This window comes from Arvicanthis niloticus, chromosome X, assembly GCF_011762505.2.
Source record: "Arvicanthis niloticus isolate mArvNil1 chromosome X, mArvNil1.pat.X, whole genome shotgun sequence".
In the NCBI taxonomy this organism is placed as follows: domain Eukaryota; kingdom Metazoa; phylum Chordata; class Mammalia; order Rodentia; family Muridae; genus Arvicanthis; species Arvicanthis niloticus.
Genome location: NC_047679.1, coordinates 56515384 through 56536901, shown reverse-complemented (window position 1 = coordinate 56536901; position 21518 = coordinate 56515384). Strand labels below are relative to the sequence as shown.

The 21518-nt window shown below is 44.7% G+C and overlaps 1 protein-coding gene and 1 pseudogene across 1 annotated transcript; one reads left to right on the top strand and one right to left on the bottom strand.

The window, feature by feature from the left end:
* Nucleotides 1-5639: 5639 nt before the first annotated feature.
* LOC143435541 (tubulin alpha-4A chain pseudogene) lies at nt 5640-6782 on the bottom strand (annotated as a pseudogene).
* A 3735-nt stretch (nt 6783-10517) lies between these two features.
* LOC117694013 (polyadenylate-binding protein 1-like 2) lies at nt 10518-12805 on the top strand. Its single transcript, XM_034484737.2, is given in 2 exon segments — nt 10518-11476; nt 11479-12805. Coding segments are annotated over 2 exon segments (687 nt in total). The 5' UTR covers nt 10518-10836; the 3' UTR covers nt 11526-12805.
* Nucleotides 12806-21518: the final 8713 nt, after the last annotated feature.

Genomic DNA, 21518 nt, shown 5'->3' with positions numbered 1-21518 from the left:
CCCGTATTCCCTTCCCAGTTCTTTAACAACAGAATGAAAGTCATAGATTGAGTTTGCAGCCCTGAATGCTTCATCATCAACATTGTATACTCAAGGCAGACAACTGTTCAATTGGGTGGGCACTGAATGTCAGTTTTGCATCTATTTTCTTTCAAGATCATTTCCCATCTCTGGAAACTTATGAAGGTTCATGTTTTCTAGTTATGTCAATTTAAAATTCAGCAAAAGACATTGATGGATAGCAGAAACATGGCAGAGGAAGGAGCTCCAAAGGCAGAGAAGAAAACATAACCAAAATGTCACTCAACTGTTCTGGAGTTTCAGAAACTCATTAAAAGCTCAGAAAAAAGACATTGAATTAGTGGTGGCAGGCAGACAAAAGTCCAAATACCCAAAACAGCTATAGAGTCAGAGGTGAGAGCCTTTACACACACACACACACACACACACACACACACACACACACACACACACGTAGGGCCATGAAAGGGGTCTTGGTTTTGGTCAAAGGAGACCCAACAGGTGTTCATGCCTGTGAGGGATGGGCATCTATCCTGCCGTGCTCCCAGAATCAAGGCTCCTAACACGTGGCGTGGAACTCCATTGACCTACACTGTTCAGTCAGGTTCAGGGCAATGCAGCCCCACCCAAAGAGCACAGGTAGACTACAGGTAGACTATAGGCCTCAGGCCCTAGAGAGATTTACATACTAATGAGATACCTGAAGGCCAGAGGGCTAGCCAATTAAACATTCTTCCCCAGCTCCTCCCCCATTTCTCCCTCCCTATTTAACTCAGGTCGGCCCTGAGTTTCACAGAAGGTGTACATCCAGATTCAACCATCATCCATCATATCAGTAAAACCGTTTTGGAATCCTGGACTTTCTCATGTCTATTGGGGCCTGTTGTGCGACCATCACGGAAGACTTCCCTGTGACCCAGGCGACGGTCCACTGCAGCTTTTTCACACACACACACATACACACATACACACACACACATACACACACACACACACACTGCAGCTGGTTTGATGCCTGCTGATGGGGTTGATCTTCATCTCACTTAAGGATAAAGACATTATTATTAATCATCAGTGCCTGGGACATAAATTGCAGCTGATGTTAATGAGAAACCAAATGAAAAATTTCTAGAGAATGAAAACATGGAATCTAGAAGTTCGAGGAGAGCTGCGAAAGACCCACGCTTTCTCAGGGACTGACCCATAACCTTTGAGGACTGGGTAAGCTTGTGAAGCAGTGCTGAACATGAGACTTTTTGCAAGCTCTGAGAGGTTTTCTTTGGTTCCATGGGTACAAGGAAATCAGTGTTTCAGGTCTGGAAGCATAACTCAGTGGTAGGATGCTGAGGTGGTTTGATTGAGAATGGCCTCATAGGCTCATATATTTGAATGGCTCTCAGTTGGTAGAACCATTAAGAAAGTGTGGTGGTTTGGTTATTAACTTGGCTACATCAGGAATTAACTAAAAGCCAAATGTATGGGAACACTTGTGAAGGATTTTTTCCTCTTAATTAAATCATTTGAAGTGGAAAGACCCACTTCTACTCTAGATCTTTGAGGTGGAAAGATAGATCTTTAGTCCGGATGTTTTGGAGTATGACGATCACCTTTAATCTGGACCATACTTTCTGCTGGTATCCTATATAAAGGACACAGAAGAAAACTTGCTCTCTTTTTGCCCGCTTCTTTCTCTCATTCTCACTAGCAAGTTTATTCCTTCACTGGCATTAAACCCTCCTTCTTTGGGATTCTGGCATATACTGAAGACGAACTAAGGCATTCAACCTTGTGGACTGAACAACTACTGAATTCTTGGACCTTTGGTTAGTAGACAGCCATAGTTGGGCTAGCTGGACCACAGCCTGTAAACAACTCTAACACTCTAATAATCTCATTCTCTCCTCCATATATATGGATGGATGGCTACACATATATTTGATTCATTTTGTTCCTCTAGAGAGCCTCAACTGATACAGAAGGATTAGGAGGTATGACTGTGTTGGAGGTGTGTTACGAGTGAAGTTTCAAAGGCCAATGCCAATGCTGGTCTTCTCCCTTCCATGTACTTGTGAATCATATGAAAGCTCTTAGCTACTGCTAAACTGCCATGCTTGTCTGCCTCCTGCCATGCTGTCTCCCATGATGGTCATGGACTCACCTTTTGAAACTATAAGGAAGGTCCTAATTAAATGCTTTATTTTATAAGTTACCCTGGTTATACTATCTCATCACAGAAATTAATAATAACTAAGGCAACTGCTAATCTAGTATATGTAAGGCCCTGGGTTCAAATATCCCCAATTATCCCCCCCCCACACCATACAATCTGAATAATCATTAGCTGACTACAAAAGTAACAGTACATAGCTTCCTAATTAATACAGAAGGCTCCCAATGCTCTCCCCTTCTGTTTTTAGCATTTATCTTACAATGAAAAGAATGAAATTCATTTCTGTATTCAGATTATTCAGTGTGACCACTGTAGACATGCAAACTGAATCACAGCCTGCTACTATGTGCCTCGATTAGGAAGGACAAGCCCATGGTTAGAAATTTTACTGCCTAAAATTAAAGCTTGCGGTCATATACTAATGGTATTCCACATTGGGCCTAATCCCTTCACATCTTCAGCACTCCCCTCCATTACCACTTCCTATACGCCTCCCATTATGGCTACCTTTGGCAGCTAGCCTTCGGAGATGCCAACTCGTTTACTAACAAGATGGTCAATTTTTGGTAGCTAACCCCAGGAAGTGCTTTAAGTTCCTGACTGGCTATCCAATTTGGAATCACATACTCCACCAGACATGCCAGTGCACGACAGAAACAAACTGGCCCAGAGGCAAAGTGATGATAAAGGAAAGACATCATTAGTATGAGCTAGCTCTGCTTGAAGAAAGCAACCATATTCATTCAACCTTTTAGGCTGATTCAGGAGAGTTTACAACATGAACCATCCACCACAGACAAGTGAGAGATTTTTGGAAAAATAACATGACTTCTTGAGCACACACTGTTTTTGAGTTCAGAAAATTTCAAGAACAAAGATCATTACTTCCTGGGTTTATTTTTCTTTTTGTTATTTATTTATTGTATGTAAGTACACTGTAGCTGTCTTCAGATACCCATATGATGACATCATATCAGTATGGATGGTTGTGAGTCACTATGTGGTTACTGGGATTTGAATTTATGACCTCTGGAAGAGCAGTCAGTGCTCCTAATCTCTGAGCCATCTTACCAGTCCCTTAAAAGCTGTTTGTTTGTTTGTTTGTTTGTTTTTCTTTTTTTTTTGTTTGTTTGTTTTTCAAGACAGGGTTTCTCTGTATAGCCTTGGCTGTCCTGGAACTCACTCTGTAGACCAGGCTGGCCTTGAACTCAAAAATTCACCTGCCTCTGCCTCCCAAGTGCTGGGATTAAAGGCATGCACCACTACTGTCCAGCAGGTTTACTCTTGAAACTGACTAGTGTACATACTTGCTAGTTGTGTCATATTACAAAAATAATACGCTAAAACAGTGGTCCTCAACCTTCCTAATGCTGTAACACTTAAATACAGTTCCTCATGTTGTAGTGAACCCCAACCATAAAACTATTTTCATTGATACTTCATAATGGCAATTATTGTTACTGTTAATGAATCGTAATGTAGATATCTGTGCTTTCCAATGCTCTTAAGCAACCCCACGTGAAAGAGTCTTTCAACACGAAAGGTTGAGACTCACAGGGCTAAGGAGATAGTTGCTCTGAACTCTGCTTGCTAATCATCAAATCTATAGGGAAAAAAGCAAATATATTCACCTGATTCATGTAGCTGAGGCAGGTCAGGTGAGGTTAAATGAAGATTTGGGTAGAAGATCATTCATCAATGCTCACTTTCCAAACCACCTGGGAAAATAGCTTGGCATTCTATTCAGGGCTTGATTACATAACCATCAAACAATTCAATGATTATATGCACGTCTTCCAAAGCCAAGTAAGAATACACATGCAGAAACCTTGTGTGTAGATAGATGTGCGATGTCCATCAAGCTAGATTTACAACAAATATAGCATAGCCACATCCAAATGCCAATCACAAGCTGAGCACATAAACAAAATGCTGTGTAACCATGTAGAAAAACACCTGCCAGCAATGAATGTAGACAGAACCTTGACTGAGAAAACAAAATAAGAGAATCTCAAAAAATAATTACTATTAGGATTGAAAGAAGCCAGAGCCTTCAAAAGGTCCTCTCTCTCTCTCTCTCTCTCTCTCTCTCTCTCTCTCTCTCTCTCTCTCTCTCTGTGTGTGTGTGTGTGTGTGTGTGCCAGCGTGTGTGTGTGTGACAATCTCCGTTTGTGCACGATTCCAGGAAATACAAAGAAGCCCTCATTTCCAGAAAGCATATCTGTGTTTGCCTAGAGACAGAGAGGAGAATGTCAGAGTGAGGGAGACGGAAGCGTTGCTAAGGGCTGGAGAACATGTTTTCAGCTGTGGTGAATATTCTGTGTGTCACGTGTCAAACCTGCCGATTGCATACTTGAAATATGAGCAATTTTCCCTGAGTCACAAATATCTTAATGCAGCCTCAAAAGGTCAAGGAAAGAGAAATCATGAAGAAACTCATTAAGCTATGGGGAAATGGGGAGTCACCAGATTTGTTTGCCATTGTGGACTCAGCCACAACACCACCAGCAGAAGAATCAATGTTAGAAAGGTGCCAAAGCTGAGGCAAAATGAGAAAAGCACAGCTCTGGGAACTAAATGAACACCAAGCAAATCCAAGGAAAGGCTCACAGGGAGAACATGGCTTTCAAATGAGAAATACAGAGAGACTACTAAAAGGGGGTTCTCGATTGCTTTTATTATTTTTCTTACCTTCCTTCTTTCCTTCCTTCCTTCCTTCCTTCCTTCCTTCCTTCCTTCCTTCCTTCCTTCCTTCCTTCTTCTTCACTTTCTTTCTCTTCCTCCTCCTCCTCTCCTTCTTCCTCCTCCTCCTCCTTCCTTCCTTCCTTCTTCACTTTCTTTTTCCTCCTCCTCCTCCTCTTCTTTTTCCTCCTCTTCCTCCTCCTCTTATTCTTTGGCAAGGACACTGTTTATTTTGAAAGAATTTTGCAATAAACACAGTGGAGGGGCTCCTAGTAGCTGTATATTCTTTTCCCTCATCTCTGTCCTCATAGGAGTCTGTCTTAAGTAGGGTCTTACTGCTGTGAATAGCCACCATGACCAAGGACAACATTTAATTGGGACTGGCTTACAAGTTCAGAGGTTCAGTCCAGTATCATCGAGGCATGGTAGCATCCAGGAAGGTATGGTCCAGGAGGAGCTGAAAGTTCTACATCCTAATTTGAAGGCTGCTAGGAGAAGACTGGCTTCCAGGGAGCTAGGAGGAGGGTCTCAAAGCCCACACCCACAATGACACACTTACTCCAACAAGGCCATACCTCCTAATAGTGCCACTCCCTGGGCCAGTATATACAAACCACCACAGAACCCATGCCTACTTCTTTCTACATAATCCTTCTCCAGGACAGCCATATCCTCTCGAGCCTCAGAGAAACCCCCTTCTGCATGCCCTCACCCACATACCCATGTACAAAGCCCTCTTGGCATACATCAAGTCAAGCTTGTGGTCTGGGCAGAGACAGGCTTCAGCCATGGTGATTGTGTTACTCAGCATGCACACTCCATGCTGTGCCTTGGCCAGGTCACCCACAGGCACCATAGTGGGTGGCTGGTACTTGACACCAACCTTGAAGCCTGTGAGACACTGCATGCAGCGCTTCATCTTGATGGCAGCAATGGCAGCATTCACATCCTTGGGCACCACATCTCCATGGCACAGCAGGCAGCAGGTTATGTACCCACCATGCTAAGGGACATACTTCACCATCTGCTTGGCAGGCTCAAAGCGAGCATTGGTAAACTCTGCCACTGACAGCTGCTCATGGTAGGCCTTCTCTTTGGAGATGATGGAGCATAGGAGGACAAGGGGACGCGGATGAGAGGGTAAGGCACCAGGTTGCTCTGGAACACTGTCACATCTGCATGGAAGGCCGCATCAGAGCACAAGGAAGCTGTGATGCAGGAGTTGATTTAGCTGATGAGGTGGTTGAGGTTGATATAGGTTGGGTGGGCCTTCAATATCTCTGTTGTGGTGGCAAATGTTCTAGATGGCCTCATGGTCCCACTATGAAGGCACAGGCTGAGCATTCCAGGGTGGTATGTGTGGTCAGGATGGAGTTGTAGGGTTCTACTACAGCTGTGGACAGTTGTAGGGTAGGATAAAGGGAGCACTGTTGCTTGGACATCTTGCAGTACTCAACAGAAAACCACCCCCATCAGCTGAGAGGTGAAGTAAGACAGGGTGCCCCCTCCAAAGCTGTGGAATAATAGGAATCCCTGAAGTCCTGTGCACTGACCAGGCAGCTTATAGGTCTGGTCCTGCCCTGGGTCGATGATATCATTGCCAATGACGGAGTGGCCAAGGGCATGGTTGAGGGCTGCGTCTTCCTCCCAAGTGATAAGCTGCTCTGGGTTGAAGAGCCAGATCTTGGGTGATTTCTGATCTCATAGCACCCAGATCTACAAAGCCTGTCTAAAGCAAGGATTTCCAGCTGCAATTATACAGAAGAAGGTGGTGAAGGAGTCCTTCCCTCAACAGGTGGTTCATCTGCACGTGAGGATGCATCCCATGTTCCAGACAGCAGAGCTCCCTGCAGGCATTGCCCATCTGAACACCAGCCTGCCTCACATGGACTGTGATTCACTCACACATGAGGAGCCTTGTCGGAACATCATACCTAGAGCTGGGGTCACAGGTCTCAAGTGAGACCCCACAACTACTTTTCTTTTTATTTTTTTGTTTGTTTATTTTAAACTCCAGATTTTATTCCCCTCCCAGTTCACCCTCTGAGTCTGGCTTCAGTCAGAGAAGATGCACAACTACTTTTCTATTGCTGGGTTAAAACACCTTGGCTAAAGAAAATTAGGGAAGAGTTCACTAGAGTTTGCTTGTACTTTCAGAGGATTAGTGGATGACTATCCTGGTGGGGAGCATGGCAGCAAGTGTGCAGGCATAGTGCTGGTGCAATAGCCTCTTGATCCTTAAGCTTAAGGCATAGAGAGAGAGGGCCAACTGGGAACTTGGATGGAATTGGAAAATCATACAAAACCACAGATTCTCATGTCCTCTGTAACCTAGGTATCTGTGGGGACTGCAAATCATTAACTAGCTGTGGGCTTTGTGGTGACAGCTTGTGTTTGGTCTGAGCAGAAAAACATGGTGTTTTTCACGACCCACAGTGGAACACAACTGCCCCGGGTTCAATACTATCTCAGATATCTGTCCACCACCAGCTCAAGGAGAGATGGAAATTCCTGCGTCCTCATAGCCCACAGGGTCACTTTCTTGAGTTCATGTTTTTCTATCCTGTGTGGCTTCTGCCATTTGAGAAAGCAGTGTTATTTATATAATCAGGATGTACTGGGGTGCCGAGTGCTGGCTTGTGAAATTCCATGGACTCCATAGTCTGATCACACAGACCTGATGAGATACTGTGTTCAAATGGCCAAGAAATACTTGAAACAGTGCTCAACCTCTCAGCCATGAGGAAATCACATACACAACCTGCTGCAGTCCATCTCACCCAAGTCAGAGTTGCCACTGTGAAGGAAGCAGAGCACAGCACATCTTGAGGACATCACAGGGACAGTGGAACACTTCTGGGCTTAGTGTGAACTAGTGTGAAATAGTGATGAGAATGAGTATAGTGATTCCTCCCCAGCTAAAAATAGAACTACCCTACAGCCCAGCATCACCACCGTTGGTCATAAGGAGTCTAATCCACAGAGCACAGAGATATTTGTGCATCCATGGGTTGGCTGTGCTATGAGCAATAGCCGGGAAAGGGAAAGAGCCGAGGGGAGCCTTTGGAGATGAGCACCTGAAAAAAAAAAAAAAAAAAAAAAAAAAAACAGGATGCACACCCATGATGGACTTTCAAAGGATGTAGGGGTAACCTGGAGAATAGAGGGGATAAGCTGAGTAGAACTGGGCGTGGCAGATGGCAGGGTCCATGATGAAAGAACACATTATAATGACACCTGTACAAAGAACTCAAGATGAAACCTATACTTTTCATTAAATTTCACTAGAAGAAAGGAAAAAAAACCCAACTCAGTCTTTTGGGGGCGGGGCGATTTGTTATGTACATATGCAGCTTGGGCTACTATAGTGGAGTCAAGAAGTCTTGAGGTAAGGCACCAGGGTTTGCATGTCTTTGTTTGGCTGCTCAAAACATCCCGTGCCACTGGTTTACAGTAAACATGAAGCCCTGTTTCTGAAATGGCAGTGCAGACAGAGGGAAAGTTTGGTCTGACTCCTTTGTAGCTAGTTCAGTCTGACAGTTTTCTTTATGTTCTGCCACAGATCTGTGTGTGTGGGCTGCCACACTTGTACGCACGCTGATGTTCAAATCACTTTCTGCTATTTTGATCACATGGCCCCTTTCCTCACAGATGCTGAATTGTGACAAGGCCATTGCTATAGATCCCTAGCTGCTTTCCAACCTAAGGTCCTGGGGACTTTGTCCACACCACTGGGTTCTTAGGCATTTCCTCCTCAGCACAGCTGCCCTTGAATCCTAGGACAAAGCTCCACATCTGGTTGTCTTTTCTGATGGACAAGGGACTCTAGTCTCTGAAACAAGGTCTATATCCTGAAGGACATCAGCTTGACTGTGCCCTAAGCATTTAGTTCTGTGTGCCCCCCCCCCCCCATTGCTCTCTCCACACCAGCAGTGAGTAGGTATTCACTGTTTGCTGTGCACACTGCATTTTGGCACCCCATAACCCCAGTGCCAGAAGCACTAGCTGGAGACTTGGGGATTCTGCATTTCATCCTAAAGTGAGATTTCAGGCCCTGTTCCCTTTTGCCTTCTGTGCAGGGATGTGCACTTCTTGGTCCAGGTCAGGGTCCTCAGAACCTGAAGGGCACACAGCCAAGAGTCAAGAAGCACCTGGCTCTGAACCTGGCCTTTCTAAGCCCCTGCCCAACCTGCTCAGCCCAGGTTTGGCTTTCTTTAACTTAGCACTGGGGGCTGCCCTAGAGATCAGATGCTCTTGAGTTTTCCTGGCAGTGGGAGTTGAAGCTGCATAGAAGCCCAGGTTTACAGAGGTCCCTGTGCTGCAGCAGAGTCATGGAAAAGCTGAGGGTGGAGTGGGGTGAGGTTTGCAGTCCAGGTTCTCTGCTCCCCAGAGAAGCTCTAAGGCAGCCCACCTTCCTCTGTCTTCCAGACCTGTGCATTCCCAGGGCCTGGCACAGGCTCCATGTACAGTATTTGTGGCAGGGCGTTATGAATGAGCAAGCATTCTCTCTTCTCTCCTTTGGAAATGTTACAGGGAGGGGGGAGGGGGCGGGCAGGAAGGGAGAGCAGGCTCAGAAAAATGGCTCAGCAGGCTGCGTGGGGAGCTGAGAAGACTCATGCTTTCCTGGGTAGCAGTGATGGTGGTGACTCTGTGTGTGTGTGTGTGTGTGTGTGTGTGTGTGTGTGTGTGTGTGTGTGAGAGAGAGAGAGAGAGAGACTCAGAGATGCACAGAGATAAAGAATTAGAGTGACAGCAATGCTCTAGTGCCTCTGTGCCAGTTTGAGAGACAGAGACACAGCAATTGACACACAGACACATACAGAATGAGACAGAGGGGCAGGGGAGGGAGGGAGGGAGAGAGAGAGCATGGACATGCTGCTCTAGCCTCTCTCTCTCTCTCTCTCTCTCTCTCTCTCTCTCTCTCTCTCTCTCTCTCTCTCTGTCCGTCTTCGAGGGGAAGCCCCTCTCCTCTGGATGCTGGGACATTGCTTCTAGGCTTCTTGAGGCAGGGTAGCCTATCTTCAAGGCCACCCCACCGGCTCTCACAAGGTCCTCCCTTGAATCATCGCAATCTTCCCTTATGGGGGAAGGGGCAGACCCCTCACCCCTCCCGCCCGCCCGCCAAAGACATGGAACCCGAATCCCTTCGGTCCAGCGCGCAGCGCTGTCCCCAGCATCATCCCTCCCCAGCGCGTGGGCGCCCCAGAGGCTGCGCACTGGTACCCCAGCCCGGGCTCAGCCCGCCCCCGCGCTGCCCGCCCGCCCGCCGCCCGCAGCCCCGCAGCCCCGCAGCAGCCACAGGGGGAACCAAAGAGACAGAAGCCTTCCCAGCTGCCCGGACCACAGACGCCAACACCCCCCGCCCCCCACCCCACGCCGCCCTCCCGCCCGCCCGCGCCCCGCACGCCAGCCAGCCCACGACCGAGCGGCGGCGGCAGGCTGCAGGCTGCGGAGACAGACGCGGCTGTGCGCGCTAGCGGCCGGGCTCGCCACCTCGGGTGCCTCGCTCGCTCCCGCCCGCCCGCCCGCTCGGCCAGAGCGGGGTCCCCGTCCGCGGCCGCCGCGCGAGCCCCCTCAGTTCCCGGGAAGGGATGGGTCGCGGCAGCGGCCCGGCGGCAGCGGTGACCGTGGCGTCCGCGGCGACAGTGGCGGCGGAGGTCGCCGCAGCGGCGGCGGCGGCGGCGGCGGCGGCAGAGGCGGCGGCGGCGACCGTGGCGGAGGCGGTGGCGGAGGCCTCCGTGGCGGAGGCGGAAGCAGAGGTGGAGGCTGAGGTGGAGGCCGAGGCCAGCCTGGGGGAGGCGGCGGCGGCGGCCAGGGCCGGGGAGAAGGCAGAGGCCGGCGGCGCGGCCGCGGCCACGGCCGCGGCGGTGGCAGCCACCGAGGCCAGCCTGGCGGAGGCCAGCCTTGAGGAGGCCAGCCTGGCGGAGGCTGCCGCGTCGCCTTCCTCCTACGGGAGGGTGGATATGGACGAAGAGCTGGCGGCGGCCTTGGCTGCAGAAGAGGAAGAGGCGGCGGCCGGGGGCTCGGACGATGGGAACCCAGACTTTCCCACGGCCTCCCTGTACGTGGGCGACCTGCACCCCGAGGTAACCGAGTCCATGCTGTATGAGAAGTTCAGCCCTGCCGGGCCCATCCTGTCCATCCGCATCTGCAGGGACAAGGTCCCCCGGCGCTCTCTGGGCTACGCATATGTCAACTACCAGCAACCGGTGGATGCCAAGCGGGCCCTGGAGACCATGAACTTTGACGTTATAAATGGCAGGCCAGTGCGCATCATGTGGTCCCAGAGGGACCCGTCGCTCCGCAAGAGCGGGGTGGGCAACGTCTTCATCAAGAACCTGGGCAAGACCATCGACAACAAGGCGCTGTACAACATCTTCTCGGCCTTCGGCAACATCCTGTCCTGCAAGGTGGCCTGTGACGAAAAGGGGCCCAAGGGCTACGGGTTCGTGCACTTCCAGAAGCAGGAGTCGGCCGAGCGGGCCATAGATGCGCTGAATGGCATGTTCCTCAACTACCGCAAGATTTTCGTCGGGAGATTCAAGTCTCACAAGGAGAGAGAGGCTGAAAGGGGAGCCTGGGCCCGCCAGTCCACCAGCGCTGACTTCAAGATTTCGACGACGACTCCGATGACGAGGCCACCTTTCGATGAAGACATCCCAGGACCCAGCCAGTAGAGCCAAACCGTGGCTCCCACCCCGTTTACAACCCCCACCCCCCAACCCACCAGCAGTGTATTGTATTGGGAGTGCAGGTTTCTCTCTTCCCCCTCCTTCTCCTCTTCCCCCTCCCTCTCTCCCTCTCCCCCTTCCCCTTCTTCTCCCCCCTCGATGATCCCTCCCTCCCCGCTTGCTCCTCTTTTCCTCTTCCCTTCCCTCCCTCTCTTGCCCTCTCTCCCTCTCTCTCTCTCCTCCCCTCTCCTCTCTTCCCCTGCCCCCCTCCTCAGAGCTAGCTAGCTTCCCCATCCCCTCTCTGCTCTCAGCCCCTCTCTTCTTCTGTCCTCTCCTTCCCTCCCTCTCTCCCCAACCCCAGCAAGGGCCCCTTGTAGAGAATAATCCCACTAAGCTGTGCCATTGGAGAGGTTAAAAGCTGCCTCTTCTCCAGGTGGTGGTCGGTCTGATTCTTAAAAGCGTTTTTTTCTGTCTCTTTGTTTACTGCACAGGTGATGCAATTCATGGTAGAAATGTCTGGAAGGAGAAGGAAGTCTGTCTGATGTGGGAGAAAGAAGCAAGAGTGTAATTGCCTCCCACCGTCCTAATACCCAGAGAGAAGCCCTTTTATCTTCTTTGGTGTGCTGTTTTTCCAGGCTCTCTGCTTCCCCTCTCTCTCCCTCTCACCCCAGACCCACCTTCCCTTTTAACATTCTTGTAGAGTGGTTCATGTATGTGGTGTTTCTTAACCTGCTTTTTTCAGCGACTAAAACCAAACAGAAATCAACGCGTTGAACTTCTTTCCATGCTATTCAACAGGCTTATGATAAGACCATCATCTTCAGTGCCTGCAGAGTGCTCCTGTGTATCCATGGACCTTAACATTTCTGTAATCATTCCTGCATTGTTGGACATTCAGGTGGTGCCTAGTTCTTTCCCTGTGTTTAAAACCAACACTGTGTGCCCTGAGGAGTGAATCCTTCCTTGTCAAGCCAAATCTAGGCTAGCATCCTGGATGCTCTCTCCTTAACTGTGGACTTGCAGGATCCACATATAGACGTTTCAAAGACTTTCCCTGTGTGTTGCCAAAAGGCTCCCTTTCATAAGCATTGTACCAGTTTGTATTTGTGCCAGCCAGTGCAGCTAGTAAAACGGAAAAAAAAATGGGTATGCTCGTGTCCCCTGCACAGTTTCCTGGTCCACTGTAACTCTCTCTCTCTCTCTCTCTCTCTCTCTCTCTCTCTCTCTCTCTCTCTCCCCCTCCCTCCCCCATTCACACCCCCCCCCCCCCCCGCTTGTGTGGTGTGTATGCCTCTGTGTGTGCGCGTGCGTGGTCAATCTCATGAGCTGCAAATGGCATCTTCACTGTTGTGATTATTTCACTGGAATTGAATGCTGTTTACCACCCCTTTGCTGCGTTCCTGCTTCTTTTCCTTTTCCCTCTTGGCAAAAAAATAAATTCAGCTATATTGCAGGAAAAAACAAAATCCCTAAGCCGATGATTTAACATAAGAAATGGAATGCTACAATGCTATCAGCAATCAATCCTAATGACTCCCATGCCTTCTGGAATTGTACTCATCTCTATGTGCCCAGTGTTTTTCATGTGATATATATGTGTATTTAATATATATAAAATTTCAATATTCTGCTTTTTCATGCATAAAATATAATATAGATTATAGAGACATAGATGTATAGCTATTCTTGAACTTGCTTTCATTGTCATTAAATATTCTTTTAAAATATTTATTGTGATTGTCTCCTGTTCCAGTGTATGAGTGAGCTAAGTGCAGGGGTTTTGGGTGAATCCATGCTTCTGGGGCACTATTGCACAGAGATTCAGTAATATTTACTATGTTTTTACTGAATCCAATGTTCTGGATTTGCGTGGTCTTTTCCCCCTCCTCATCTACATTCGTCCTCTTAAGATTGAAACCTTAAAGGACTTTCCTCATGCTTATATTTTTCCATATCAAATATCATCCAAGGTAAAATCAAATGTAAATGAGGTCTATTTTTTGTAGTAAAGGCCCATTTATTAAGATAGTTTCATTTCCCCCTCAGGATGATCACAGGAGAAACAGAAGCCTTAGACATATTGTATGTTTTCTGGAGTGTGTATGAGATTCACTTGTGCACACCTAGAATTTTTCAGGTCAGTCAGAGATTTTGGTTTTATTCATTTAAACTATGTATCTTTATTAAGTTAATAGGGGTATCTAAAGTATCCTCATAAAACATCAAAAATCACTCAACTACTTGACAACTTAAAATTTGAAACATGTGGAACATGTATATAAAACAAGCTGTTACCTCCAAAAGCATAAGATGAAATATATGTCTCATCTTAAGGTATATTCACTACCTGAGTATTTTATATTTCCAAATATCAAGTACACACATATATTTTTAGTTTTCCTTTTTATTGATGAGGTATAATTTCAGTAATTTGACTTTTGTCTTATTTTTAAATGATTCTAGTTTTGGGGGCCCCAGTATGGTCAATATTATAAAGCAAGTACTTGTATGTATTTGTAGTACTTATAGGGCTATTTAATTGCCTTATATACACTAATGCCTTTTTGTCAAATGCTTTTACTATAAAATACATGCCTATAAACATATATGAACATACTTTATATGAGCATATAAAATAGTTCATATTTCTCTTCTCATGTACTTTCAAGTCATGGCAATGGGATTAGACTTGTGGATATTTTTGTTTTATTTTCTAGTAGATTGATTTTTCAAAAAATGCCATGAATATTAAATACAACTAACTACTTTACAGTAAGCATTTATGTTACTGCCTTTTAGTACATTTTAAAGAAAACACCAAATCATACTTAATATATTCTATACATGTATTTTCTCTATATTTATTTTGAACAAGTACAAAGTTTCTTCTATATAAATAATACACATTTTACCATTTAATTTTCTAAAAACTTACTAATTCTATAGGCATTTTATAATTTTTAAAAGTGTTTCTTTATCTTGGACTTAATGATAGTTTCTAAAATTTCCCCGAACACCAGAGAGGGAGAGAGAGGGAGGGAGGGGGAGAGGGAGAGAGAGAGAGAAATAGAGAGAGAGAGAGAGAGAGAGAGAGAGAGAGAGAGAGAGAGAAAGAGTGTTACAGTGGACCAAGAGACTGTGCAGGGGACATGAGCATATATATTACTGACATTTCAATATACTGACAATATGTTTGCTGAATCAAGATTGTGAATCAGTTTACACCAACGCATTAGATAAATGTCTGCTTTTCTGCCCAAATTCTCCCCTAGTTATTATAAACTGCCCTTACTAGTATCATTCTATAAAAACTATACCTCAAATTTTGTTTACTTTCATTTTGTAAAAAATAATTTTTCCCTATGGTTAAAATAAATTCTCTTTTAAAAATATAAAAAAAGTTCCAAAAGTAAAAATCAATGATTATTATATCTCTGTATAATGATTCACCTCTTCATCTTTTCCAAGAACCTATTTTGATGGACTTGATTTTTTTCATCTGGCCTCATTTTTTGATGAATTTTAATGTATGCCCATTGTTTCTATTTTCCTTATTCAAACCAAACATGCTAAGACATTTATTGCTCTCATTTAGTGTTATTACTTAAATATTTTTATAGACAAATTTAGAGTTTTGCTTTGCTGTTGTATAGTGATTATAATTTTATATGCTCTATTAATAGATGATAAACATTAGCAATTTCTTTTAACTTGATCCTTAGTGCTAGGCAATGTATTTCCAAATATATATACATAATTTTTGCATATTCTAATAAGTATATTTCTTGTATGTAAAATATCAAACCATGCTTTACATCTTTACATTGATTCTCAACCTTTTGTTTTTGTTTGTTTTTTATTTGTTTGTTTTTTGAGACAGGGTTTCTCTGTATAGCCCTGGCTGTCCTGGAGTTTACTCTGTAGATCAGGCTGGCCTTGAACTCAGAAATCTGCCTGCCTCTGCCTCCCAAGGGCTGGGATTAAAGGTGTATGCCGCCACCACCAACTATCTGATTCACAATCTTGATTCAGCAAAGATATTGTCAGTATATTGAAATGTCAGTAATATATATCTGACATTTCTATATTTTTCACATCACTTCAAATGGTCTTTCAAATTTTGTTGTATATATAAATTGACTCATGTTTCATTTCCAGTTTCAGAGATTTTATTATTCTTAATTTGTCTTTAATTTTAAATGTCAATGCTTAATTTTTGTTTTATTACATAGTTGTTTCCATAATCATTTACACAGCAGGTGCTTGTATAACAAACAAAAACATTACAATATTAATGTTCATTTTGATTAGAGACCTGTCTGTGCCTGACAGCTTCCTGTATTGAATTCTAAGAAGAAATTGAGCATCTTTGGAGTTACTCCAGTTGTGGTGAGACAGCCACTAGGCAAGAATTACTTCTTTCCATCTACAGACAAAATACTGTCCAGAAAAGGACACACTTGCAGAACAGTCGACTGATTATATCTGCCTAGACAGGGTAATCAGCCATTAATAATTCTGCAGCACTAAGGTCTGTCAGATGATTCTGGGCCAGAAGGCTGAAGATTTGATGCTCCAACGTTTGTAGTAGAGGGAGTGTCCAGGTGTTCAGAGGTCTCTATAAATTGGCTAAGTTTTAGAAGCTATGCTTTGTGCTTCCCACAATTATAGTTAACTCGGTCATTCTGGATTTCTGACGGGGTTGAAAACTTATAGCCTCATAGACAATCCTGGCTATTTACCTTGAGAGAAAAGATTTGAGTGGATGGTCGTCAGCTGACATTCATCCTAAAGCCAGGTTCAGAACTAAATGTTTTAGTTAGGATAGATGACAGAGGTTCTGGTTAGCCAACAAAATGATGGACTGGGTATGAGGACTATCTTGTACCTCACGGGTACAAATTGGCATAATTATGCTCTAATTGTATTTTGAGAGAAAAGTTTCATTTTAACAGGAACGGTGATGTGTAGGAGGAGCTAAGGTGGGAGGAGTACTGAGAGGAAGAGAAGGAGTAAGAAGAGGAGGAGAAGAAGGAGAGGAGAAGCTAGGTGATGAGAGAGAGAGAAAGAGGGGGGAGACAGGGAGACAGATGTTCATGTATCTCCACCAGTCAAAGATAGTTGTTATATCTAGGTCAGTCAGTGGGTTACACCTCTGATTGAACAATTCCAAACTTATAAAGCCTATGATTAACATTTTTTAAAAAATGTATAAATGCAAAAAGGAAAAGGGGGCATGGGATAGGGGTTTTCTAAGGGGGAGAATGGGGAAGGGGATGGAATCTGAAGTGTAAATAAAATATCTAATAAAAAAACAAAAAAAGAAAATTTACTTAGAATAATCCTTTTTCTTTTATTTGGTAGACAAATCTCAGAAAATTAATAGTGTATTGTTAGAGTGAAAACCATACAACATAAAGATAATCTTAGCACTGAGAAAATGCATAATCAACATAATTGTATGTTTTTCACACTTTTATATGTAAAAATGCATACAATTTAAAAAGAAAGGAACCTGTATATTAGTGTTTTGCAGAGAAACCAGCAGGGGCACATGGCTTATGAGAGTTACATTGAGAGTTGACTCCTGTTATTGTGGAGGGCAGTAAGTTCAACAACCTGCTGCCTGTAAATTGGAGAATAAGAATGTTGGAGCAAAGGCAGCCTAACAAGAGAGGGAACCATGGTCATTCAGGCCATTTTTTAGTGTATATTTTGTGCCTTCGGGGCCTGCTATATTTGGTAGTGGAACATTTCTATCAAGTCTAACTTTATGAATCAATGGGTCAGATATAACTCACTTCATGATACTTGGTAATTTGTGATTATTTAAGGTTTAATAGTTGGTCGAGAACTATCTCCTAAGGAATGTAGTTAGTTTAGATGATGGCATGACTTTGCTGCAAAATATTAAAATTGTACTACATAGGGACCTCTCAAAGACTTCAAAAGGAATGACTAACACTGACTCTTCAAGCACCACTAGATCCACTGTATCATATGGCACAAGTGGCAAAGTAGCATACACAGCATCCTGGATATGTACCACAACATATTCCTGTTCTGGGCTCTACTGAAAACTAGCAGTTTTAGATCAATTAATGAATTGGCAAGAGTAACACATTCAAGCAAATAATGTTTTGCCTTGAATATTTAAATTGTCCTACTGGCCATTGTACCTCTTTCTTAGTTATCGGAGGAGCCAGATATAACAATTTATCCCAACACACCCCATTATCCCTGAAACCATTGAATGTTTTTGAAAATAGAAAGGACCCTACCACCGGGCGGCAGTGGCACACGCCTTTAATCCCAGCACTTGGGAGACAGAGGCAGGCATATTTCTGAGTTCGAGGCCAGCCTGGTCTACAGACAGCCAGGGCTACACAGAGAAACCCTGTCTCGAAAAACAAACGAAAAGAAAAGAAAAGAAAAGAAAAAGAAAAAGAAAGGACCCTACCTTTTAGTTAGATTCATTTCTCAGTCTCCAGCAGTTGTTTTATTATTAAGTCAAAGGGAGTTGTTAGATGCCATCAACATAATGCCATCAATGTAATGAATGAGTATAGTATCTTAAATAGAAAAGAGATCAAGATTCCTTTAAGGTAAATTCTCTTGATCCAACTGCTCCACTCAGCCATCTCCTGAACATCCTTCTCCAGAGTGTCTGCCTCCATATACCTTCCCTAAATCTCCAGATGTAGCCCTGGCCCCACATTCAGTGCTATTGCCTAGTCTGGCCACTCCTGCCTGCACTACCACCAATCTCTAGGTTTCCAATAAAACCCACCCTACCTGGCCCTCACCCACCAGATCCTCCCATACCAAATCCAACCCTTTTAACCAGGCAGATATACTCCCATGTTCAAGCTAGGATGTGCATCATATACACCACTCCAGTCTTTGTTAACCTGAATTTATTTCACTTAAGCCATTTCTAACCTCCAGGCCCAAACTATAGGGTATATGGGACCATGCTACCTACCAGACAGGCATAAGAGTGGCCAAGGTTGAGTGAACTCAGACACCAGGAATCTCAGATGTCTGAGACTGTCCCGCATGGAACTGCTTCCTAGCTTTCTCTGTACCTGCTCTGGAAGGTGTAACTAGGACAACCCCACTGAAAGGACCACAGGCAGTCAGTCACATTCTTGTCCATGCTAATGGAGTGTCTAGATAGACCTAAGCCTTCAGCTAATGAGCTTCTCTTTCTGGGTATTCCTTTCCCCAGAAGGCTTTCTCCCCTTCATCCTGGGACTCACCTTCCCCTCTCCTCTTGGAGTGCAGACGCTCCAAGGGAAAAGGTACACCTTGGAACACCCTCTCCTGCTGTTCCTGGCTTCCACTCCGGACCTCCCTATCCTGGCATTATACCGGTGGCACCTGAATACCCAGAGTGGAGACTAGACTCCCGTTTTGGTCTTTACCTTGTCACCTACCAGTGGCAAACCCACAGCACCCAGACACCCCCAGCACAAAGGCAGGACACAGTAAAACACAGGACTGCCCACATATCTTCTCTGTTGCCCTAATCTACTGTCCATATAAGACAGAATAAATAAAAGAAGCCTACATGCCAAAAACCTCACCACAAAAATGAAATATGAAATATACAACTTTCACCTCCCCTCCAAAACCTATCAGTCTTGTAGAAATGTTTGTCAGTAAAAATTACCTAAATGAATTGCAGGAAACAGAATTTTAAAAGAATAACATAGATTTCATCAAAGAGTTCATGGAATTAAAGAAACAAAGAAAAAGCTGAGTGAAACGAAGAACAAAGAACATAAGACTAAAGGCCTGAAAGATGCCCAAAGAAAACACAAACTTAAGGCTGATAGAAATGACTAAGATAGATAGACAGGATCGAGGAAGCTGCAGCAACCCTCTGGATTCCTGATACCCAGGATCTTCCCTTGGGTGTGTGAGACTTAAAGGTGTGATTTAGAGTGGAGACTTAAGGGTGTGACTTAGAGCTCTGCCTGGTCTGCTGTTGTGTGGACCCCGATCCCGCCCGAGACATTCTGGAGGCTCCATGGATCCCACAGCCAGCTTTAGGTAGGAAGACCCACATACTGCCCTGAGCCCATAGCTGGGTGCTGTGAGCGCTCAGATTCCAGCAGATACCGCCCTCCCCGCCCCTGCAGACTAGCACACCCCTTCTGCCCCTCTCCCGGATCTGAGGCCTGGACCAGACCTCTGCCTGGTCTGCTGTTGTGTGGACCCCAGATTCCGCCTGAGACATACTGGAAGGTCCACTCAACCCAGAGCCACAGAGGAACAACTGAACTCAGAGCGTCAGACAACATATCTGGAGATATCCTAGAGGAGACACTGCACCCAGATCAGCAGACACTAGGAGACACTGCACCCAGATCAGCAGACACCTAGCTGGACTGCTACCTTGGAGGCACCATATTCTGAGGCATCCTAGAGGTACCACTGTAATCAATGCAGCTGGAAAAGATCACAGAGACATCTGGACCCCTAGAAGATCAGACACAAGCGAGATAACTGGAAAGGCAGGCTTCAGTCAGAGACAGCAAGTACAGGCAGCACTAGAGTTAACCAGATGGCAAAAGACAAGTGCAAGAATGTAAGCAACAAAAACCAAAGTTACATGGCATCATCAGAACCCAGTTCCCCCATCATAGCAAGCCCTGAACACCCCCATCACACCAGAAAAGCAGGATTCAGAATTAAAATCACTTCTCATGATGATGATAGAGGACTTTAAGAAAGACATAAATAACACTCTCAAAGAACTTAAGGAGAACACTGGTAGACAGAAACCCTTAAAGAGGAAACACAAAAATCCCTTAAGGAATTGCAAGAAAATGCAACCAAACGGGAGAAGGAATTAAACAAAACCATGCAGGATCTAAAAATGGAAGTAGAAACAATAAAGAAATCACAAAGGGAGACCACCCTGGAGATAGAAAACCTAAAAAAAAAAAAGATCAGGAGTCATAGACACAAGTATCACCAACAGAATACAAGAGATGGAAGAGAGAATCTCATGTGCAGAAGATACCATGGAAAACATTGACACAACTGTCAAAGAAAATGCAAAATACAAAAAGCTACTAACCCAAAATATACAAGAAATCCAAGACACAACGAGAAGGCCAAATCTAAGGATAATAGGTATAGATGAGGGGGAAGACACCCAACTTAAAGGACCAGTAAATATCCTCAACAAAATTATAGAGGAAAACTTCCCTAACCTAAAGAAAGAGATGTCCATAAATATACAAGAAGCCTACAGAACTCCAAATAGTTTAGACCAGAAAAGAAATACTTCCTGCCACATAATAGTCAAAACATCAAATGTACAAAACAAAGAAAAAAATACTAAAAAGCAGTAAGGGAAAAAAGGCAAAGTAACATATAAAGGCAGACCTATAAGAATTACACCAGACTTCTTTCCAGAGACCATAAAAGCCAGAAGATCCTGGACCAATATCATACAGACCCTAAGAGAACACAAATGCCAGCCCAGACTACTATACCCAGCAAAACTCTCAATCATTATTGATGGAGAAACCAAAATATTCCATGACAAATCCAAATTTACACAGTATCTCAACACAAATCCAGCACTTCAAAGGATAATTGGTGGAAAACTCCAACACAAGGAGGGAAACTACAACCTAGAAAAAGCAAGAAAGTAATCTTCCAAAAACCGTAAAAGAAGGTAGCTACACAAACATATCTCCACTGCCAATAACAAAAATAACAGGAAACAACACTCATTTTTCCTTAATATCTCTTAATATCAATGGACTCAATTTTCCAATAAAAAGACATAGACTATCAGACTGGATACATAAACAGGACCCAAAATTTTGCTGCATTCAGGAAACGCACCTTTGTGGAAAAGACAGACACTACCTCAGAGTAAAAGGTTGGAAAACAATCTTCCAAGCAAATGGCCCCAAGAAACAAGCGGGAGTAGCGATTCTAATATCAAA